This window comes from Phytophthora sojae, assembly GCF_000149755.1.
Source record: "Phytophthora sojae unplaced genomic scaffold PHYSOscaffold_1, whole genome shotgun sequence".
Taxonomy (NCBI): Eukaryota; Oomycota; class Peronosporomycetes; order Peronosporales; family Peronosporaceae; genus Phytophthora; species Phytophthora sojae.
The window spans coordinates 11,183,722-11,198,765 of NW_009258115.1; the positions used below are offsets into that span (position 1 = coordinate 11,183,722).

Here is a 15,044-nt window from a genome sequence, read left to right on the forward strand (position 1 = left end):
GTCTTCGTCTGCGCGGATCTTGTCCTTCAAATACTGCGGGATGCTCTCAGGCAGGATCACGTTCACATTTTTGTCGGCATTCACCAGTCGATACAGGAGCATGTACGCACACGTACTGTAGCGCATGCTGTATCCCGAGCCACTCGCGCCTCCGAAAGCTGTCTGCAGTTCCGTGTCTGAAATCTCACTTACGTTCGAGTCGTTAAAGTTGTACCACTTACCGGTATCCAGGGATTTAATGTATGCATAGTAGTGTCCACCCAATGCGCTGCCAGAGTGAATAAGGACCGAATACAGCTCGTACACGTGCGGTCCCGAGCGCTTAATCATGACCTCGGGGTCGAACGTAGAGCTCCACGTATCGAAAGCAGCGGCCTCCTCTCCTTCGTCCTCCTCATCGTCGTCGTTGTCACTCTTTTCGTCATCTTTCACAAACGTCATCGGCTGGGATTCATCCATAGAAGAAAGACGGTGCATACGTTCGCCAAGAGCGGCGAGTCCCGGCGTCGGGGGCGGCGAAGAGGGCGTCACAGGAAGCGCATCTTCAGTCGACTTGTGGTGGTTCTTACCCTCCAAGACGTGGCGCTCCATGGACATTTTTCTGGCGATCTTGCCACGGACGCCACCATTCTCGTCGCTCACGTACGAGTTCATGTCCAGGTACTTGGGGAACGTCACCTTGTTGTGCAACTTAATGCGGCTCATCGTGGCGTAGTCAAAGTCAAAGCGCTTCAGCTGCAGCATCAAAATGTACGGCAGCTTGGAGAACTTGAGTCCCTTGATGGCGTCGCGCTTGACCTTGCACCTGTCGCACATCCACTGGTTCTCCTTGTTGAGCACTTCGGGCCTCAAGAAGAGCTCGATGGCCTCCTCCACGGTCTTCATCATCTCGGTGGAGCCAAAAGGTCGGATCACGAGCGACAAATCCAGAAAGTTATCAATGCGCGAGCTCTCGTAGCCACACTCGCAGCACTGCACGTAATCCTTCAAGGATCCCTGGTACAAATCATTCACCAGCGTCTCGTTCACCGTGCCCTTGAACGACCGCTCGAGCGCGTCCAGCAGCACGCGGCAGAGCTCCTGCACGTCGTGCTGCTGGAACACGTCGGCCCCCGTCCAGCCGAAGCTCTTGGTCAGCGCCTTGGTGGAGATCGAGTCCTGCGTCGTCAGCTGCAGCTTGGCGAACAGGTTCTGCAGCTGCAACGGGATGTTATCTTCATCTGCCTCTTCTTCTTCCTCATCATCCTCTTCTTCTTCATCTTCTTCTCCTTCCTCTCCATCCTCTTCCTGCTGCTGCTCCACCGCCTTCTTGGCCGCGCGGTGGCACGTCCAGTTGTACAGGCCCTGGCGGAACTCGGGCGTCATGAACATGCTCTGCAGCAGGCTGTTCATGTAGCACGTGGCCCCCTGGTTGGACAGCCCCGTGAAGACCTTCCGGGGGCGGCTGTAGCCCGACGAGCTGGCGTAGCTGCTGCTGCCGTTGCTCGTGTAGCCCGAGGACTCGTAGAGCCCGTCCAGCCCCGACGAGCTGTACGTCGTGAGCGCCGTCGACTGCACGCTCGGAGCCGTGTCGGCGTCGTCGTCCTCCGGGGCCGCGCGCGGCAGCTGCGTCAGCACGGACGCCACCTGCGAGCGGTGCTGCTCGCGCGAGGCCGAGAACTCGTCGTCGTCGCTTGAGTCCCAGTCCGGGCCGGAAGGCTTCCGTGGATCTGCAGGCCGCCAGTCGCTCATGGTGCTGAAGGGAATTCTGAGAGAGATCTATGCAGGACTTTTTTCGTGTGACGGTACATGAATAAAGGTGTACAGTGGGAATGGAGATGCAAGTGACAGGATGGGGCTTACATATAAGTACCATCGCGGTCAGGTGGTCCCGACTTCTCCAGCATCTGCACGGACACGCTCTGTCAGCTCAGCACGTACTTCGGATGAAGTAGGGAGGCAGTCATGTGTCACCATAATATCGCGAAGACTAGGCTATTCCACGACAGCGTCCCAAGACGAGGTTTACTTACTACTATTTTGTCAACGAGTGTACTGAATTTGAGACGGTTTCAAACGAAAAGATGCTTACGAACTAAAGCACGAATCGCGATTTAACCGCATCAATCGAAAGAGGCGTGTCTTGTGCTTCGTTTAAGCTTTCGAATGCTTTGAAATGTTAAGAACTCGCGGAGTGACATCGGTCTAGAAAAATTATCTCCATTTTCTAAATTCACGATTTTGGCGTGTGACCTCAATATTTTTTCAATTTAAACGTATTGTCTATTATCGGAAAGCTCGCGCTAAAAGCGAGCGAATCAGAGTGTTTTTACTCTTTTTACGTGTGCTTTTCACTTTCGAAATTTTGATGTCCGGTTATTTCCGAAAATTGATTGGTCAACTTTGAACGCGATTATCTCGATAACTCCAAATGGCGCCTGAGCATCCTTTCGTTTGAAACCGTCTCATTTGCTCTCACGTGGGATGCACTTTGGCAGACACGGAAGCCTTAACCACGCGTGAGATTTTCAATTGATTCTCAAGCATTGCTAGGACCAGATACATCGGTAGTATCTAGTAAAGCAGGGGGTAAGGTGATGCCCAACGTCACTTGTAGCTCGACGGATCGTCCTTATTTTCGAGTACATTTCGCGGACTTTCAAGTAAAGAGTAATATACTCGGACTTTCGAATACATATACCTCTTTTGAACTCGTGTGTTGCGTTAGCTTCCAGCTACTGACTCCGCTCTAAGAACGTTGAATGTCGGTATAGCATTCACGAACGTAAACTAGGTCGTCTTCGACTTGGCTGGGAACACCTGTGGTATAAAACGCTGGTGCTGGTACCGGTGCTGATTGCCGTGACAAGGGAGAACTGTGGCCCGCGTGATTCAAGGGTGTGGCCCCTGCGGGAGCACTGCAGCGTTACCCTCCGCTTCGGCATTCGCCAAAATCTTCTCCGCTTCCATCTCGGCGGTAGTCCCCGCCTCCTTTCGGCAGTAATTCCATCCCACGTTTTAATAGCATTCTGTCCTCTACGCGCCATGATCTTATACTAAGTATCTGAGTTTACACCCGTCAACTAAATGAAAGCTCCCCTTGTTTTTCACGATCAGAGCAAACACTTCCTGGGTCAACCCAGCGAGGAAGGCATGGAAGCGTTGCGAGAGGAGCTTACGGTTGGTAGCGGAGCCAATGGTTACTTTAATTCTGCCACGAGAAACATGATTAGCGAAACCAGCTATAACAATACAGCGAAAAAAGACGACCGGCTATTTATTACGCACGTTTTGATCACTACTGATGTAGTCGATCTGCACTCCGGTAACGAAGCAGCGAGTTACTACGTGTTGGAGCTTGTTATCTCCCCCGTCTCGATCACGATCACCAACTGCTTTCGATTTTCCTGTTCCGGTTGGAAAACCCACCTTGCAATCACGGTTCCAGCAGTTTCCCCCCGACTGATCCTAACACAGCCAATGCTCTTATGTTGCCAATCAACGGCTGCCAGCTCGACGCAAAACACCACCACCAACTCCCAGCCTTCCCACTCGGAGTTCAATCCGTCGACGATGCCTTTCATCACACCAATATTAATTCTCTCCTTTCTATACTTGCACTCGAAAATAAGCATCGCCTTTTCGTTCTTGTTATCCACGTCCTGCACGTACACGTCACATCTGTCCTTGTTCGGGGCGCGAACCAAGTGACCAAACTTGCAACCTTGCAAGTTGGTGGCGAGGATACACTGTGGCCACTCCGCATTGGGAGGGGCCAGAAACGGGATCTTTCTCTTTGTTAGAGGGTGGGCTGGAACTTCGGCGCGTCCTCCCTCCACCACGTGCGATAAATCGTTGTCATACCCTTCCAGCAATGCGCTTGGCTTAATCGCTTCGTTTGAACCGTCTTTCTCCAGCAACACCGCCATCTGCATCCACGTATTTTCTTCAAACTCACCCAGGAAGCATTGGAAGAAGTCGTCGAAGCCAATCCCTCGCACTCCATTCCTTCGAGATGAACTGAAAATTGCGTGAGCGACCATATTCTCGTATCTTTTATAATCCAGGCTTGGAGCGCTCGTGCTTTCACTGATAGCATACTCGTTGCAATATACGATCGAGAAGATACGCTTCGTTGAGTACGACGCACGATCGATATCATCATAGTAACTCGAATACCGTTTGCCGCCCAGTATCGCAAGGTACAGCAGCATGTCATCCTCGATTGCTGAAAAACTGCATTTTGGCGCCCAACCACCGGCATCGGTCACCAGCTTCTTGTTCGACAACGACACATCTGTAACCTCCTTGTCAACCAAGTTTGCAAAGTGTTTGTGCATACCAGTCGTCTGCACTTGTACACGTTGCTTCTTCTGAGGTGGCTCGATCACACTTTCACACTCCATTGCGTTCGTGTAAGAAATCGCTAGTAGCTGAGCTGACTTTCCTCTGTACGAATTCAAGAAGTGCTTGGAATTGTGCGTTTCCTTGGCAACACGGGAAAATGCAGTATCAAGCAATTCACAGAGATCCACGCTGGGGTCTCGCTGGAAGACATCCACCACTTCGTCGATGAAAAGTCTCGAAAACCTACCACGTGAGTTCTCCGCAATGTCACCCAAGACAGAGTATCGTCCCACAACTTCTGGCCAAGTGTTCTTCTCGTTCTGCGTGAAAAGCAACAGCTGATAACTCGGGAACCTTGGCACAACCGACACCCACTGGTGCGCAGCCCCCGAGCTTTTGGTAGAATGGTTAACCAGATTGGTTATTTTGGAGTCTGTCCCCATGAGCATTACCAATAGACCACAGGCACGGAAGACATTGCGCTGAAAGGCAGCCTCGTTAAGTCCCCCATCGGAGTCTGGCGGCATCTCATCCAAGATGAAGAATGGCAACTTGTTGCCCTTTCCTTTTTCCACGTTGCTAACAGCAGCACGAACAGCTTCCCGATCACACTTTGTCACGTGGAGTGCCATAGGCTCCTCGAAACGGATCATTCCCCGTTTTTTAAAGTCACACCGTTCTAGCAGCACGCGAATAAATCCGTAAGCCCACAACTCTTGGCGGTAGAAGTCCGACTCGGTGCGAAGGACAAGATCCTCTTGAACAAGCTTCACACGGTCGTTCTCCACGCACTTAAGAAAGGCGTCCGATGCCGATGAAAAGTTCATATACAACACTTGATCGCCTATCTGAACGTGCCCACCGAGCCAGTAGAAATACGGCCGGCGCCCATATAACGCGAAAGCCAGCTGCGATTTCCCCATGCCCGACGAACCTTCCACACAGATGAACGGGAGTACCTCGGCGGTTTCGCTATAATACGCGTCGATCTTATCCAGAATTTGGTCGCAGTAGGTCGCGCAATTGACTCGGATCAGGCGTCCTTGCTCTTGATAGCGCTTCAGTTCCAGCAGAGGACCTTTACCCTTCGCTTCCACAATCTCGCAGTCAATACTTGTTGGTTCTTTCCGTCGCGGCACCATCACGATGAAGGCTTCCTCCACAGTTTGGCCAAAAGACTCAATCTGCGAGTCAACGCCCAATGGCCCTTGCTTGCTGCTGTCGTACACCATGAGATCAGTGGCCGCGACCCCGACGAGATGACTGTCGCTGTATCGGTTCCTCACAGCATCCTTGAGATTCATGATCGTGTCCCATTCGGTCAGGGGGACCGAGCCGACGGAGGTGCCCTCAAGCGGATCGCCGGTGGTGGCATCCGTCAACTGGAACCAGACCAAGGGTAATTCCACGATGAGCGGGTTATCTGCTGTCACCCCACAGTCATCCAAAATGTTGTCCATGCCCAGACTCGTCGCTGCGGTGCTGTTGGCGAACACCTTGAGGGTTGAGGCGTCGTTAATCCGTGCTGGAAGAGCGCACTCGGGTGACTTGAACACTGCCGCACGAAAATCGACAACATCGGCACCAGGAGGAAGATCCAAACGCTTGACCGCACTCTTGAGTCGGCGGCGTCTTGCGCCTTCGACCACACAGAAGTATTTCCTCGGCATCGTGGACTTGTTCGCAAACTCTGTAATGAGATGGCTGAACCCATGAATGTCCCCCTTAAGTACGTGGGTACAACTGGATGGGGCTAACTTCAACGTCAGCGCCACCAGTTCTTGAGGCGGGGCGAGATTCCCTTGAGGGCGGCGTCTACTTCGTCGCCCACCAGAACGAGTGAGGCACGGCTAGAGCGGTGGCTGGGGATGAGGGTATCAGGTGCTGAAGGCGCTTTAATAGAGGGGAACTTCACTGAGTCTATAATACTGCCACGACTGCTTCGTCCGTGGCAATCGGAAGTTCGACTGAGTCTGTTGGACTCTGACTCACCATCGCGACACCGAGTGTCCTGCCCCACCCCAACTTCGACGTTGCTGAATTTCAAGTTGAAGAGAGTTTTGGTGCCGGAAGTAGCGCGGAGCGACCTCGCCGATGGGTGGTCACAGCATATCGCATCTGCACGAACGACCTGTCGGGCTCTGTCAGCTCAGAACGTACTAGGCTATTCGCACGACAGCGTCCCCGCACCAAGACGAGGTATACTTACCAGGGTATTTTGTCAACGAGTGTGTTTGCTCACTCGGCCCTCATGTGGGATGCACTTCGGCAGACATGGAAGCCTTTACTATGCGTTGATTCTCAAGCATTTACTCGCAGATATTCACAATGGTGAAGACAAATTTCCGACGTCGAGACCGTAGTGGTGGTGGGGTCACGCATGGTAGTTTGAGCCATAAAGGAACTACAGTATCAAGAAGATGAAGCAAAAACGCAAGACAAAAAAACGTCAAGCCACGAGTTGTGCAACATAAACGTTTAAATCGGGAGCCTTGGAGACCGCGCCCCAAATTCAGGCCGCGCGCGTCTTCCAGATACTCAGTTACAAGCTTCGCGACGCTTATGTATGGGATCTGGCTGCTTTTCAGGTAGGTGAGGGTAATTATTACCCGGTAATAGTCTCTAACTACAATAGTTTGTACTCTAATGAAACTCTGCCGACACTACAGTGTAGAGCTCTCTCCAGTTGCCACTCGCTGGATTGTATGTCGTGCCGTGCCTCGTTGGGTCATTCCCCGGTTGTCATCCTAACGGGAAACAACGCCGGCAGATGGTAGCTATGCAAACATTTATTGCTCTTATATATCATCGCTGGTCTGGCGTCGACGGGTTCTTAAGACTCTACACCATGCGCGGCGTGGGAGACATGTTCTTCGCCAGCGGCAGCTCCTCGTCCGAGTCCTCCGAGCCGTAGTAGGCCCTGTCGCGCTTGAGCGTGAACGTGTCGGAGAGGAAGTCCAACTCGCCCGCGCGCAGCTTCTCTTTTCGCCACATCGTGTAGCACACGCCCATCGCCACAGCGTACAGCATGGCTGCGTCGCGATCAAGGTGAAGAAAATCAAAAGAAAAAATTCAGCGTCCAGCCAGGAGATATCAATGAACACACACAGCCACAACAACACAAGGCAGTTAACACCAACAAACTCCATCTCACCAATTGCATGCAACTCCTGCTCTTAATATGGACGTACCGGCCTCAAAGCACGAGTTGGCACCGGAGTTCGGCGACTTTGCGTTGTGGATGTACATTGGTTGCAGCTTCAGCAAGGAACCCACCACCACCTGCGTGCAATACACACAATAGCAACATGCAGAAGGCAAACCAGGGGTCAGTCCGCCTGCAGTCTCGGTGGAGAGCGCGTGGTGCGACCACCGAAAGTCTGCGTACCAGGAAGACGAAGCCGACGAAGCTGAAGATGGTGCCGCACAAGTAGCCTACACGGGGGCGAAAGAGACATCAAAAGAGAGAGGAGGCGAGCGTGAATCAACCGGGCATCGAGAAGGCGGGTCTAGAGCCCTCCTAGGCGACACATACCTCCTCCACTCATGCTGCCGTCTGCCGCTGGTGGACTTGTTCTTGCCTCTTGGGAATGAATTGACGTCCCAGCTGCTACTCCGCCCCTAGGGAATATCCGCCAATCACAGATCGAATAGATGGATACGCGACTCTGAACAAAAACATGATGTGGTACACTTGTATTTGTGTTTGCCACATCAATGAATAGTTGAAGTTGACGTCATACATTGCATTGCGCTCGTCCATCGGCCGGCCACCTCAGTCTCCGATTGCAGTCATGGGCGCGACCAAGAAGCTCCGAGTGCTGTGTATGCACGGCTACCGCACCAATGCCAAGATCATGGAGGACCAGACGCGGGGACTGCGCAAGGCTCTAGCGCCTCACGCTGAGTTCGTGTTCCTGAATGGGCCCATCGAGGCCCGCGGACCCTCGGACGACGTCATCGAGAAGCTCTACGCCGAGCACAAGCCCTTCTGCGAGTGGGGTAGCTTCAAGGAGCGCGAGAGGCCACACAGACTCGACCCGGAGACGCAGGAGATCGAGTACTTGGACAAGGGCTGGTACCACGACTACGTGGACTGGGAGACCACGGTCAAGTACATGGACGAACAGCTTCCCAAGCTCGGGCCGATCGACGCGGTCGTGGGCTTCTCGCAGGGCGCGCAGACCATGACGGCGCTCACGATGTGGTACCTACATCACCACAACAAGCGCTGGTGGAACTGCTGTGTGAGCGTCTGCGGCCCTCGAGTGCGCGGAGCTGCACTGCGCCCGCTGTTCGAAAACCCGGATGGGACGCCTCGGTTGGTATCGATGCCGTCGATCCACATTGTAGGCAAGACCGATAAGTGGAAAAGCGGTTGCTATGAAATGGTGGGCATGTACGAGGACCACCCGGAGGGGGCAGCACGCGATAAGTTCGTGTTCGAGCACGATACGGGTCACCGCTTCCCGACTGGGGAGCGACACGAACAGCTCTACGAGGACGTCGCCCGCATTATCCGTCTGCATTGCGAGGGACCTGCTAGACTGAGAGCAGAAAAATATACGTAAATGCGCTCGCCTTCGCCGAGGCAATTGCAGACCGCACTTTGGCGTTGAGTGAAGCTGAGTAAACCCATCACCTCGAGTGTTTGAAGTTCGTGGTGAGTGGTGTTAAACGCAAGGTTCGAACGTGGAGGCTCTTTCCTCACATCCAAAGTTGCTGACAAAAGAACATCAGCTTGCTACGCGTGCCGTTCTTGATCAACCAGCGTCAAAGGCCCATGATATCAACGCACAAGCTTCGTATCTTGCGCCTCCACGGATCCCGTACGAACGTGAAGGTGATGCAAGACCAAACGCGAGCTCTATGTCGCGTCATGGCTCCATATGCGGAATTCGTGTTCGCCACTGCTCCGTTTGAGGTCCGGGGACCCTCCGATGAGATCATCGAGCGCCTTTACCAGGACCACGCACCGTTCTACGAGTGGGGCCACATCAACAAGCTGGAACCTGAGGGTAGCGACAACGGATGGTATCACCAGTACGTTGGATTCGATCGCGTCGTGGAGCACATCGACAAACAGATACAAGATCACGGTCCCTTCGACGCTGTCATTGGGTTTTCGCAAGGTGGTCAAATGATCACTGCTCTGTCGATGTGGTATCTGCATCAGCGCAACGAGCGCTATGCCTTATTTGCTCAGGCACTCGAGTACGCGACGTTGGCTTGCGTCCGCTCTTCGAGCACCCGGATGGCAGGCCCAACCGCGTACCGATCCCCTCGATTCACCTCATCGGCAAGAAGGACCAGCACTACAACACTTGCCGTGAACACGCCGATCTGTACGCTGACGATGCACCAGGATCGACATTGAGCAAGTTCGTGTTCGAGCATGAGGGCGGACACCGCTTCCCGTCGGAAGCTCGCCACCCAAAGCTCTATGGAAAAATCTCCGACATGATTCGAAAGCACTGTGAGCAGTGATAGACAGTCATGAAATTGTGCCAAGAAATATTCGTTTTTACCTGTAAACAAGGTGCTTCCTGATAAAAAATGATGCTAGCTACACCTCAAATCTACGCATACGGTGGTGTGTCTTAGTCGAGAATGTACTCCACGACGCAATACCAGCTTCCTGCCTTCCAGTGGGCGAGCGAGCTGTGGCTTGCAAACCAACGTCACGCTGTTTCCTACTTAGCGGGTGCAATCGTCTGCAACAGCGTGCCTTGAATGAGTTGGTCGCCATTCTTACCGCTGATGACAAGCGGAACGGCTTCCAGCAGCGCAGTCTCCATGCGGATCTTCTTCTCGTTGTAGTCGTAGTCGCGCTTCGCCTTGAGGAACGCCGCGGAGTTGCCCTCTGCTTCGGCATTCGCCAAAATTTTCTCAGCCTCCTTCTCGGCAGCTTGGATTCTCGCCTCTGCCTTCACCTTGGCGACGTTCACGAACTGCTCGAAGTCCGTCTTGAGGTTGTTGAGCTCCACGATCGGCAGCGCTTTGCGCTTGACCGTCTTGGCGGTGGCACTGGCGACGGCATCGGCCTTGTAGCCCTCCGCGGCCTTGATCTTGTTCTCGTTTCTCGACACGTGCTCGGCCACCGTGACCTGCGCCTTCGCCTCTGCGATCGTGCGTCTCTCGTCACGAATAATGGCCGCACGGACACTTTCGGCCTGCAGATCCTGGATCGCGCGCTCGTTGTTCTTCTCCAGCGCCGTGAGCTTCTGCGTCTCCTTGTTCAGCAGCATGCGCATCTGGTTCTCGTGGTTCTTCTCCTGCTCCTCCATGCGCGTCTTGAACGCCGTCGTCTCCTCCAGCGTCCGGGACAGCGCCTGAGGCAGATCCACATTGGTGACCTTCACGTTGTGGATGAAGACGCCGTACGACTTGAGCTTGGCGTTGAGATCCGTCTTCATCCCCATGGCGAACTCCTCCCTCAGGTCGTGCACCTGGTCATGACGCACCGAGTGCACGAGGCCGCGAATGGCCTCCTCGGTCAAGCTGTAGAGCAGCTCGTCGAAGCGATGCGCGCCCAAAGAGTACACGAAAGTGTAGGCGTCGTCCTCCGTGGGGCCGATCTGGAAGCTGATGGAGATGTCGATGTCCACCATCACGTTGTCGGACGTGGGGCATCCACGCACGGGGTTCGAGTAGGTCACTGCCTGCTTGGTGACGATGTGCGAAACGCGGTTCCAGGCCGGCCAAAACATCTTGAGCCCCGGGTCCATCATGCCCGCGTGGGCGTTCCACTTCTGCTTGAAGACCCAGAGCCCTGACGGGACCTTCATGAAGAGCGTCATGAGCGTCGGGTAGTTGGGCGTGAGCACGATCGGGATGCGGCCGTCCGTGACCTTGGCGTTGAAGTGCTTCATGGCATCGATGGGCTTGTGGATGTCCTTCTGCACCAGGTGGTTCACCCGCGTCCGGTAGCGACTCTCTTCGCCTCGAGCCATCTCAGCAGTGTTTTGGTCGTGAAGTCTTGAAGTCACTTGCAAGTGCGCGGTGCTCGGCAACTTTGAGAATGGTGAAGTGAAGTGGATGCAGCGCGGCTTCAAGGGCGAGAAGAACAGCAGGTGACTACAGATGTAGCTAGCAAAAATGTGGAGCCATATAGTGGAGCCATATACCTACAGATATCCACGTAGAAATCCAATTTTGGCGGAAAGCAACTGGTCCCGAGATTCCGGTTGACTTGGTGTTCGTATGGGATGCGATGTACCCATATCAATGCGGTGTCGCTTGGCCTTTGCACCCGGTGTTGAAGTGCGTGTTCCGGTCGTAAGTCAAGTACACCCCACCGACCCACTTAGGCCATTCCTGAATTTCCACTCAAGCGCACAAGTCTCTCCGTTTCTCGCCATGGGCTCGGGAAGCAGCAAACTCAACGCGGACACGCTCCCGGGCGGCTCGCAGCACCAAACGCGGCTGCTGTACCGCAATACGTGGCGCGTGGACAACACCAACCGCATCTTCGGCGCCTGCTACGACGGCAACACGGTCGTGATCGTGACGCCCGGTCGCAGCCTGCTCAAGCCCTACATCCGCATCCCGGAGGGCACCTACGCGCTCGTGCAGAACCAAGGCCGAGACATCGACTACGTCAAGCCCGACGGCACCCGCACGCCCGTGTGGCCGCCTGGCATGCACTTCGCCTCGCTCTTCACCAAGCGCTCGGCTCTCGTGACCAAGCAGTACATTGTCTTCGACACGCCCGTGAAGGGCTGCAAGACCGCGGACGACGTGACTGTGGGCATCGACATGTGCCTGATCCTGCGCATCATGGGCGACGAGTCCAAGGGTGAAGACCCGGAGCTCGTCCGTCGCTTCGTCTACGAGTTGGGCCCCAACGGACTCGAGGTGCAGCTCCGTGCCGCTCAAGATGAAGCCGTGCGAGCGCTGGCCCGTAGTGTGGAGCACACGGAGGTGTACCAGCTCCGCGACGGCACCATGCGCGAGAGGTTCAAGACGGGGGCGCTCAACTTCCGCACGAACCGGCCGGCGAACGACGAGCTCCATTCTCCCAAGATGAAGAAAGAACCTGTCAAGGAGGAGGACATCCCACCGGAGGACAAGGTGCTCTACTGCGTCACGGAGGACATCAAGCGCAGTCTGAACGACCAGTTCAACACGTACGGCGTGCAGATCACGAGTGTCGCCATCACGAACGTCACGCTGCCGGAGGAGTTCCAGAAGCAAATGGAGAACCGCACGACCCACCTGAGCGCCATCAAGGAGCAGAACATGAAGCAGTTGAGCGACATGCAGATGCTGCAGTACAAGGAGGAGATCGACACGACCAAGCTCAAGCGCAGGATGATGTACATGGAGGAAGAGCAGACTGGCAAAGCCAAGTGCGCCGAGATCCGCAAGGGGATCGACCTCATCGAAGCGCAGACGAAGCTTGCGGACGAGGAGATCAAGCAGAAGACCACAGTGACGTGCAACAACCGCGACGTTGAGGCTTCGCTGAAGATCGCCGAGATTGAGGCCGAGACCGTGCGGATCGCAGCGGAGATCAACGCGCACTGTGACGCTGAGATCGACCTCATCAACGCCGAGAAGGCCGCGCTGCAGATGCAGCTGGACGCCACCAAGGATGAAATCCGCGCCACGTCCGAGTCCAAGGCCGCGGAGATTGTCGCTCGCGCTGAGGGTGCTGCTGTGAGTAAGCTGGAGAAGTACCGTAAGCACGAGCTGGAGATGAAGAAGCTGGACATGCTCGGCTCGCTCGCCAAGAACAAGAAGACGGTGGTCTCGGGCGACACGTCCAACAGTTTGCTGTCGGAGGTGCTGGTGGCGAATCGCCAGGGCAATGTCATGCTGAGCATCGACGGCATGGCGAGCAGGGCTGGCGGTGGAGGCTTCGTTTGAAGTCAGCAAACGTGAACTATTGAACGCTTCGGCGCCATGGTAAGTGCCGAGGCAGCAGCATATCCGCAAGCAAGACTGGCTGCCGGTTGAAGGTAGACGCCCGTTATTTCACAGCGACAACACAAGCAAAAGCTGCTAGCACACAGCAATACTTATCCCACCCGTAGTAGCGTACTATATATGATAAGCAGCAACAAACCTTATTTGATCAGTGAGCAAACTATTCCACAGGAAAATGATCTTTAGTTTTGCAGAAGCTCGTGGCCAAGGTTTGTTGCACCACTTCGGTCTACCTTTCACTAGTCGCAGTGCTCTCGGATCATGTCGGATTTTTTTGGTAAAGCTTTGGGTGTCGAGCTAGGTAGGGGAATCGGTGTCCGCCTTCGTACTCAACCTCGATCCAAGCGAACAGGTCGGCGTGCGCACGGCAAGTGTTGTAGAGCTGATCCCTCTAGCGAATGAGGTGGCCGTACCATCAGGGTGCTCGAAGAGCGGGTGTAAGGTAACGCCGCGTACTCGAGCGCCGGGGCACCAGGTAAGACAGCACTTCCAGTACTGTAGCTTTCGCTCCGGTGGTGCAGATACCATCGATAGAGCGGTGATCATTTGACCACCTTGTGAATGCTCAACGACACAGCGTCAAAGGGACAGTGATCATGCAGCTGTTTGTCCACAACGCGATTGAATGCAACGTACTACGGGGTAGGGTCGCTAGAGAACACCATGGCAAAGAGGCTCTTTGAAAGAGCTCCCCAACAACTTGTTGGTAACAAGTTCTCCACTGCAGGGCACTCAGCTGAAACACGGTGCATCCGTGTGCGCGCAATATGTAGCCATGTGCGCGCCGTGTTTACGCGAAGCAAATCGACCAATCAAACTCGCTCTGCTTACGTCAAACGACGGTATCACGCTCAACCTTGCGAGCGGGCGTCTCCTCCAACACCTCCGCGCACCCTCGTGCAAGCTTGCCTCAGTAGTTAATCACCCTCCAATCCTGCAGCCATGGCCGCCGCCTCCTCCGCGTCTTCGTCACCCAAGAAGCTCCGCGTCCTGTGCCTCCACGGCTTCCGCACGAACGTCCAAGTGATGCAGAGTCAGACGCGCGGGCTGCGCGAAGCTTTGGGCCCCGACGCCGAGTTCGTCTTCCTCAACGGGCCGTTCGAGGCTCGTGGGCGCACGGACCGGATCATTGAGCGCATGTTCGGCGACACGGCGCCGTTCTACGAGTGGTGGGGGGCTCGGTCCCTGGAGAAGGAGGAGCGGGAGGACATCGAGGCCGAGGAGGGCGTCCCCAAGGGCACCACCAAGCGCTGGTGCCTCGAGTTCGACGACATCGACCGCGCCATCGAGTACATGGACGAGAAGCTCAACGAGCTGGGCGAGTTCGACCTGGCGGTGGGCTTCTCGCAGGGCTCCATCATGCTCACGATCCTGTCCATGTGGTACCTCAAGAAGGCCAACAAGTGCTGGTGGAAGCTCGTGCTCTGCGTCTGCGGCGTGTACCCGCAGGGGATCAATGTGCGCGAGCTGTTCGAGACGCACGAGGGGCAGAAGATCTTGGTGCCGGTCCCGTCGATCCACGTGGTGGGGAAGAAGGACAGTTTGTACAAGGACTCGCTCGTGCTCAAGGACATGTACACGCCGCACGCCAAGGGGAGTCCGCTCGAGAGGCTGCTGCTGGAGCACGATGGAGGACACAAGTTCCCGTCTCCCGGTCGACACCAGCAGTTCTATGCAGACCTGGCCAACACGATCTGGAAGTTCTTCGAGGATTCACGCCGGAGCTCCGTTGCGAGACTTTGAAGAGAGTACAGCGTAGTGTTTGATAGAGAACGACTAGCGAATAA

General features: G+C 55.0%; 8 protein-coding genes across 8 annotated transcripts; 4 read left to right on the top strand and 4 right to left on the bottom strand.

Moving 5' to 3' along the window:
• Positions 1-1,731, bottom strand: PHYSODRAFT_470080 (hypothetical protein; the record flags this gene model as incomplete). The annotated part of the gene is made up of 3 exons (XM_009518965.1): positions 1-425; positions 570-1,245; positions 1,303-1,731. Coding segments are annotated over 3 exons (1,530 nt in total), but the record flags the coding sequence as incomplete, so codon positions are not given.
• Positions 1,732-3,323: 1,592 nt separating this feature from the next.
• Positions 3,324-5,468, bottom strand: PHYSODRAFT_469425 (hypothetical protein; the record flags this gene model as incomplete). Its single annotated transcript, XM_009518966.1, has 2 exons — positions 3,324-3,796; positions 3,884-5,468. 2 exons carry the CDS (start codon positions 5,466-5,468, stop codon positions 3,324-3,326), a joined length of 2,058 nt encoding a protein of 685 aa, XP_009517261.1.
• A 1,630-nt stretch (positions 5,469-7,098) lies between these two features.
• Positions 7,099-7,897, bottom strand: PHYSODRAFT_284561 (hypothetical protein). Its single transcript, XM_009518967.1, has 4 exons — positions 7,862-7,897; positions 7,715-7,761; positions 7,518-7,608; positions 7,099-7,358 (listed from the first exon to the last, which is right to left on the bottom strand). Exons 1-4 carry the CDS (start codon positions 7,872-7,874, stop codon positions 7,168-7,170), a joined length of 342 nt encoding a protein of 113 aa, XP_009517262.1. The 5' UTR covers positions 7,875-7,897; the 3' UTR covers positions 7,099-7,167.
• A 223-nt stretch (positions 7,898-8,120) lies between these two features.
• PHYSODRAFT_358780 (hypothetical protein) lies at positions 8,121-8,897 on the top strand (the record flags this gene model as incomplete). The annotated part of the gene is made up of 1 exon (XM_009518968.1): positions 8,121-8,897. The coding sequence occupies one exon, from the start codon at positions 8,121-8,123 to the stop codon at positions 8,895-8,897; it is 777 nt and encodes a 258-aa protein (XP_009517263.1).
• Positions 8,898-9,109: 212 nt separating this feature from the next.
• Positions 9,110-9,813, top strand: PHYSODRAFT_310097 (hypothetical protein; the record flags this gene model as incomplete). Its single annotated transcript, XM_009518969.1, has 2 exons — positions 9,110-9,461; positions 9,503-9,813. The coding sequence occupies 2 exons, from the start codon at positions 9,110-9,112 to the stop codon at positions 9,811-9,813; spliced, it is 663 nt and encodes a 220-aa protein (XP_009517264.1).
• Positions 9,814-10,019: 206 nt separating this feature from the next.
• Positions 10,020-11,279, bottom strand: PHYSODRAFT_474772 (hypothetical protein; the record flags this gene model as incomplete). The annotated part of the gene is made up of 1 exon (XM_009518970.1): positions 10,020-11,279. The coding sequence occupies one exon, from the start codon at positions 11,277-11,279 to the stop codon at positions 10,020-10,022; it is 1,260 nt and encodes a 419-aa protein (XP_009517265.1).
• A 406-nt stretch (positions 11,280-11,685) lies between these two features.
• Positions 11,686-13,407, top strand: PHYSODRAFT_344149 (hypothetical protein; the record flags this gene model as incomplete). The annotated part of the gene is made up of 1 exon (XM_009518971.1): positions 11,686-13,407. One exon carries the CDS (start codon positions 11,686-11,688, stop codon positions 13,195-13,197), a length of 1,512 nt encoding a protein of 503 aa, XP_009517266.1. The 3' UTR covers positions 13,198-13,407.
• A 792-nt stretch (positions 13,408-14,199) lies between these two features.
• On the top strand, positions 14,200-15,000 carry PHYSODRAFT_469031 (hypothetical protein; the record flags this gene model as incomplete). Its single annotated transcript, XM_009518972.1, has 1 exon — positions 14,200-15,000. One exon carries the CDS (start codon positions 14,200-14,202, stop codon positions 14,998-15,000), a length of 801 nt encoding a protein of 266 aa, XP_009517267.1.
• Positions 15,001-15,044: the final 44 nt, after the last annotated feature.

Bases quoted from the DNA above. Each gene is read 5' to 3' on its own strand.
- PHYSODRAFT_284561 (XM_009518967.1), bottom strand. The intron at 7,609-7,714 runs GTACGCAGACTT...TATTGCACGCAG, and splicing joins TCGTCGGCTTCGTCTTCCTG to GTGGTGGTGGGTTCCTTGCT. The intron at 7,359-7,517 runs GTACGTCCATAT...ATCGCGACGCAG, and splicing joins CAACTCGTGCTTTGAGGCCG to CCATGCTGTACGCTGTGGCG.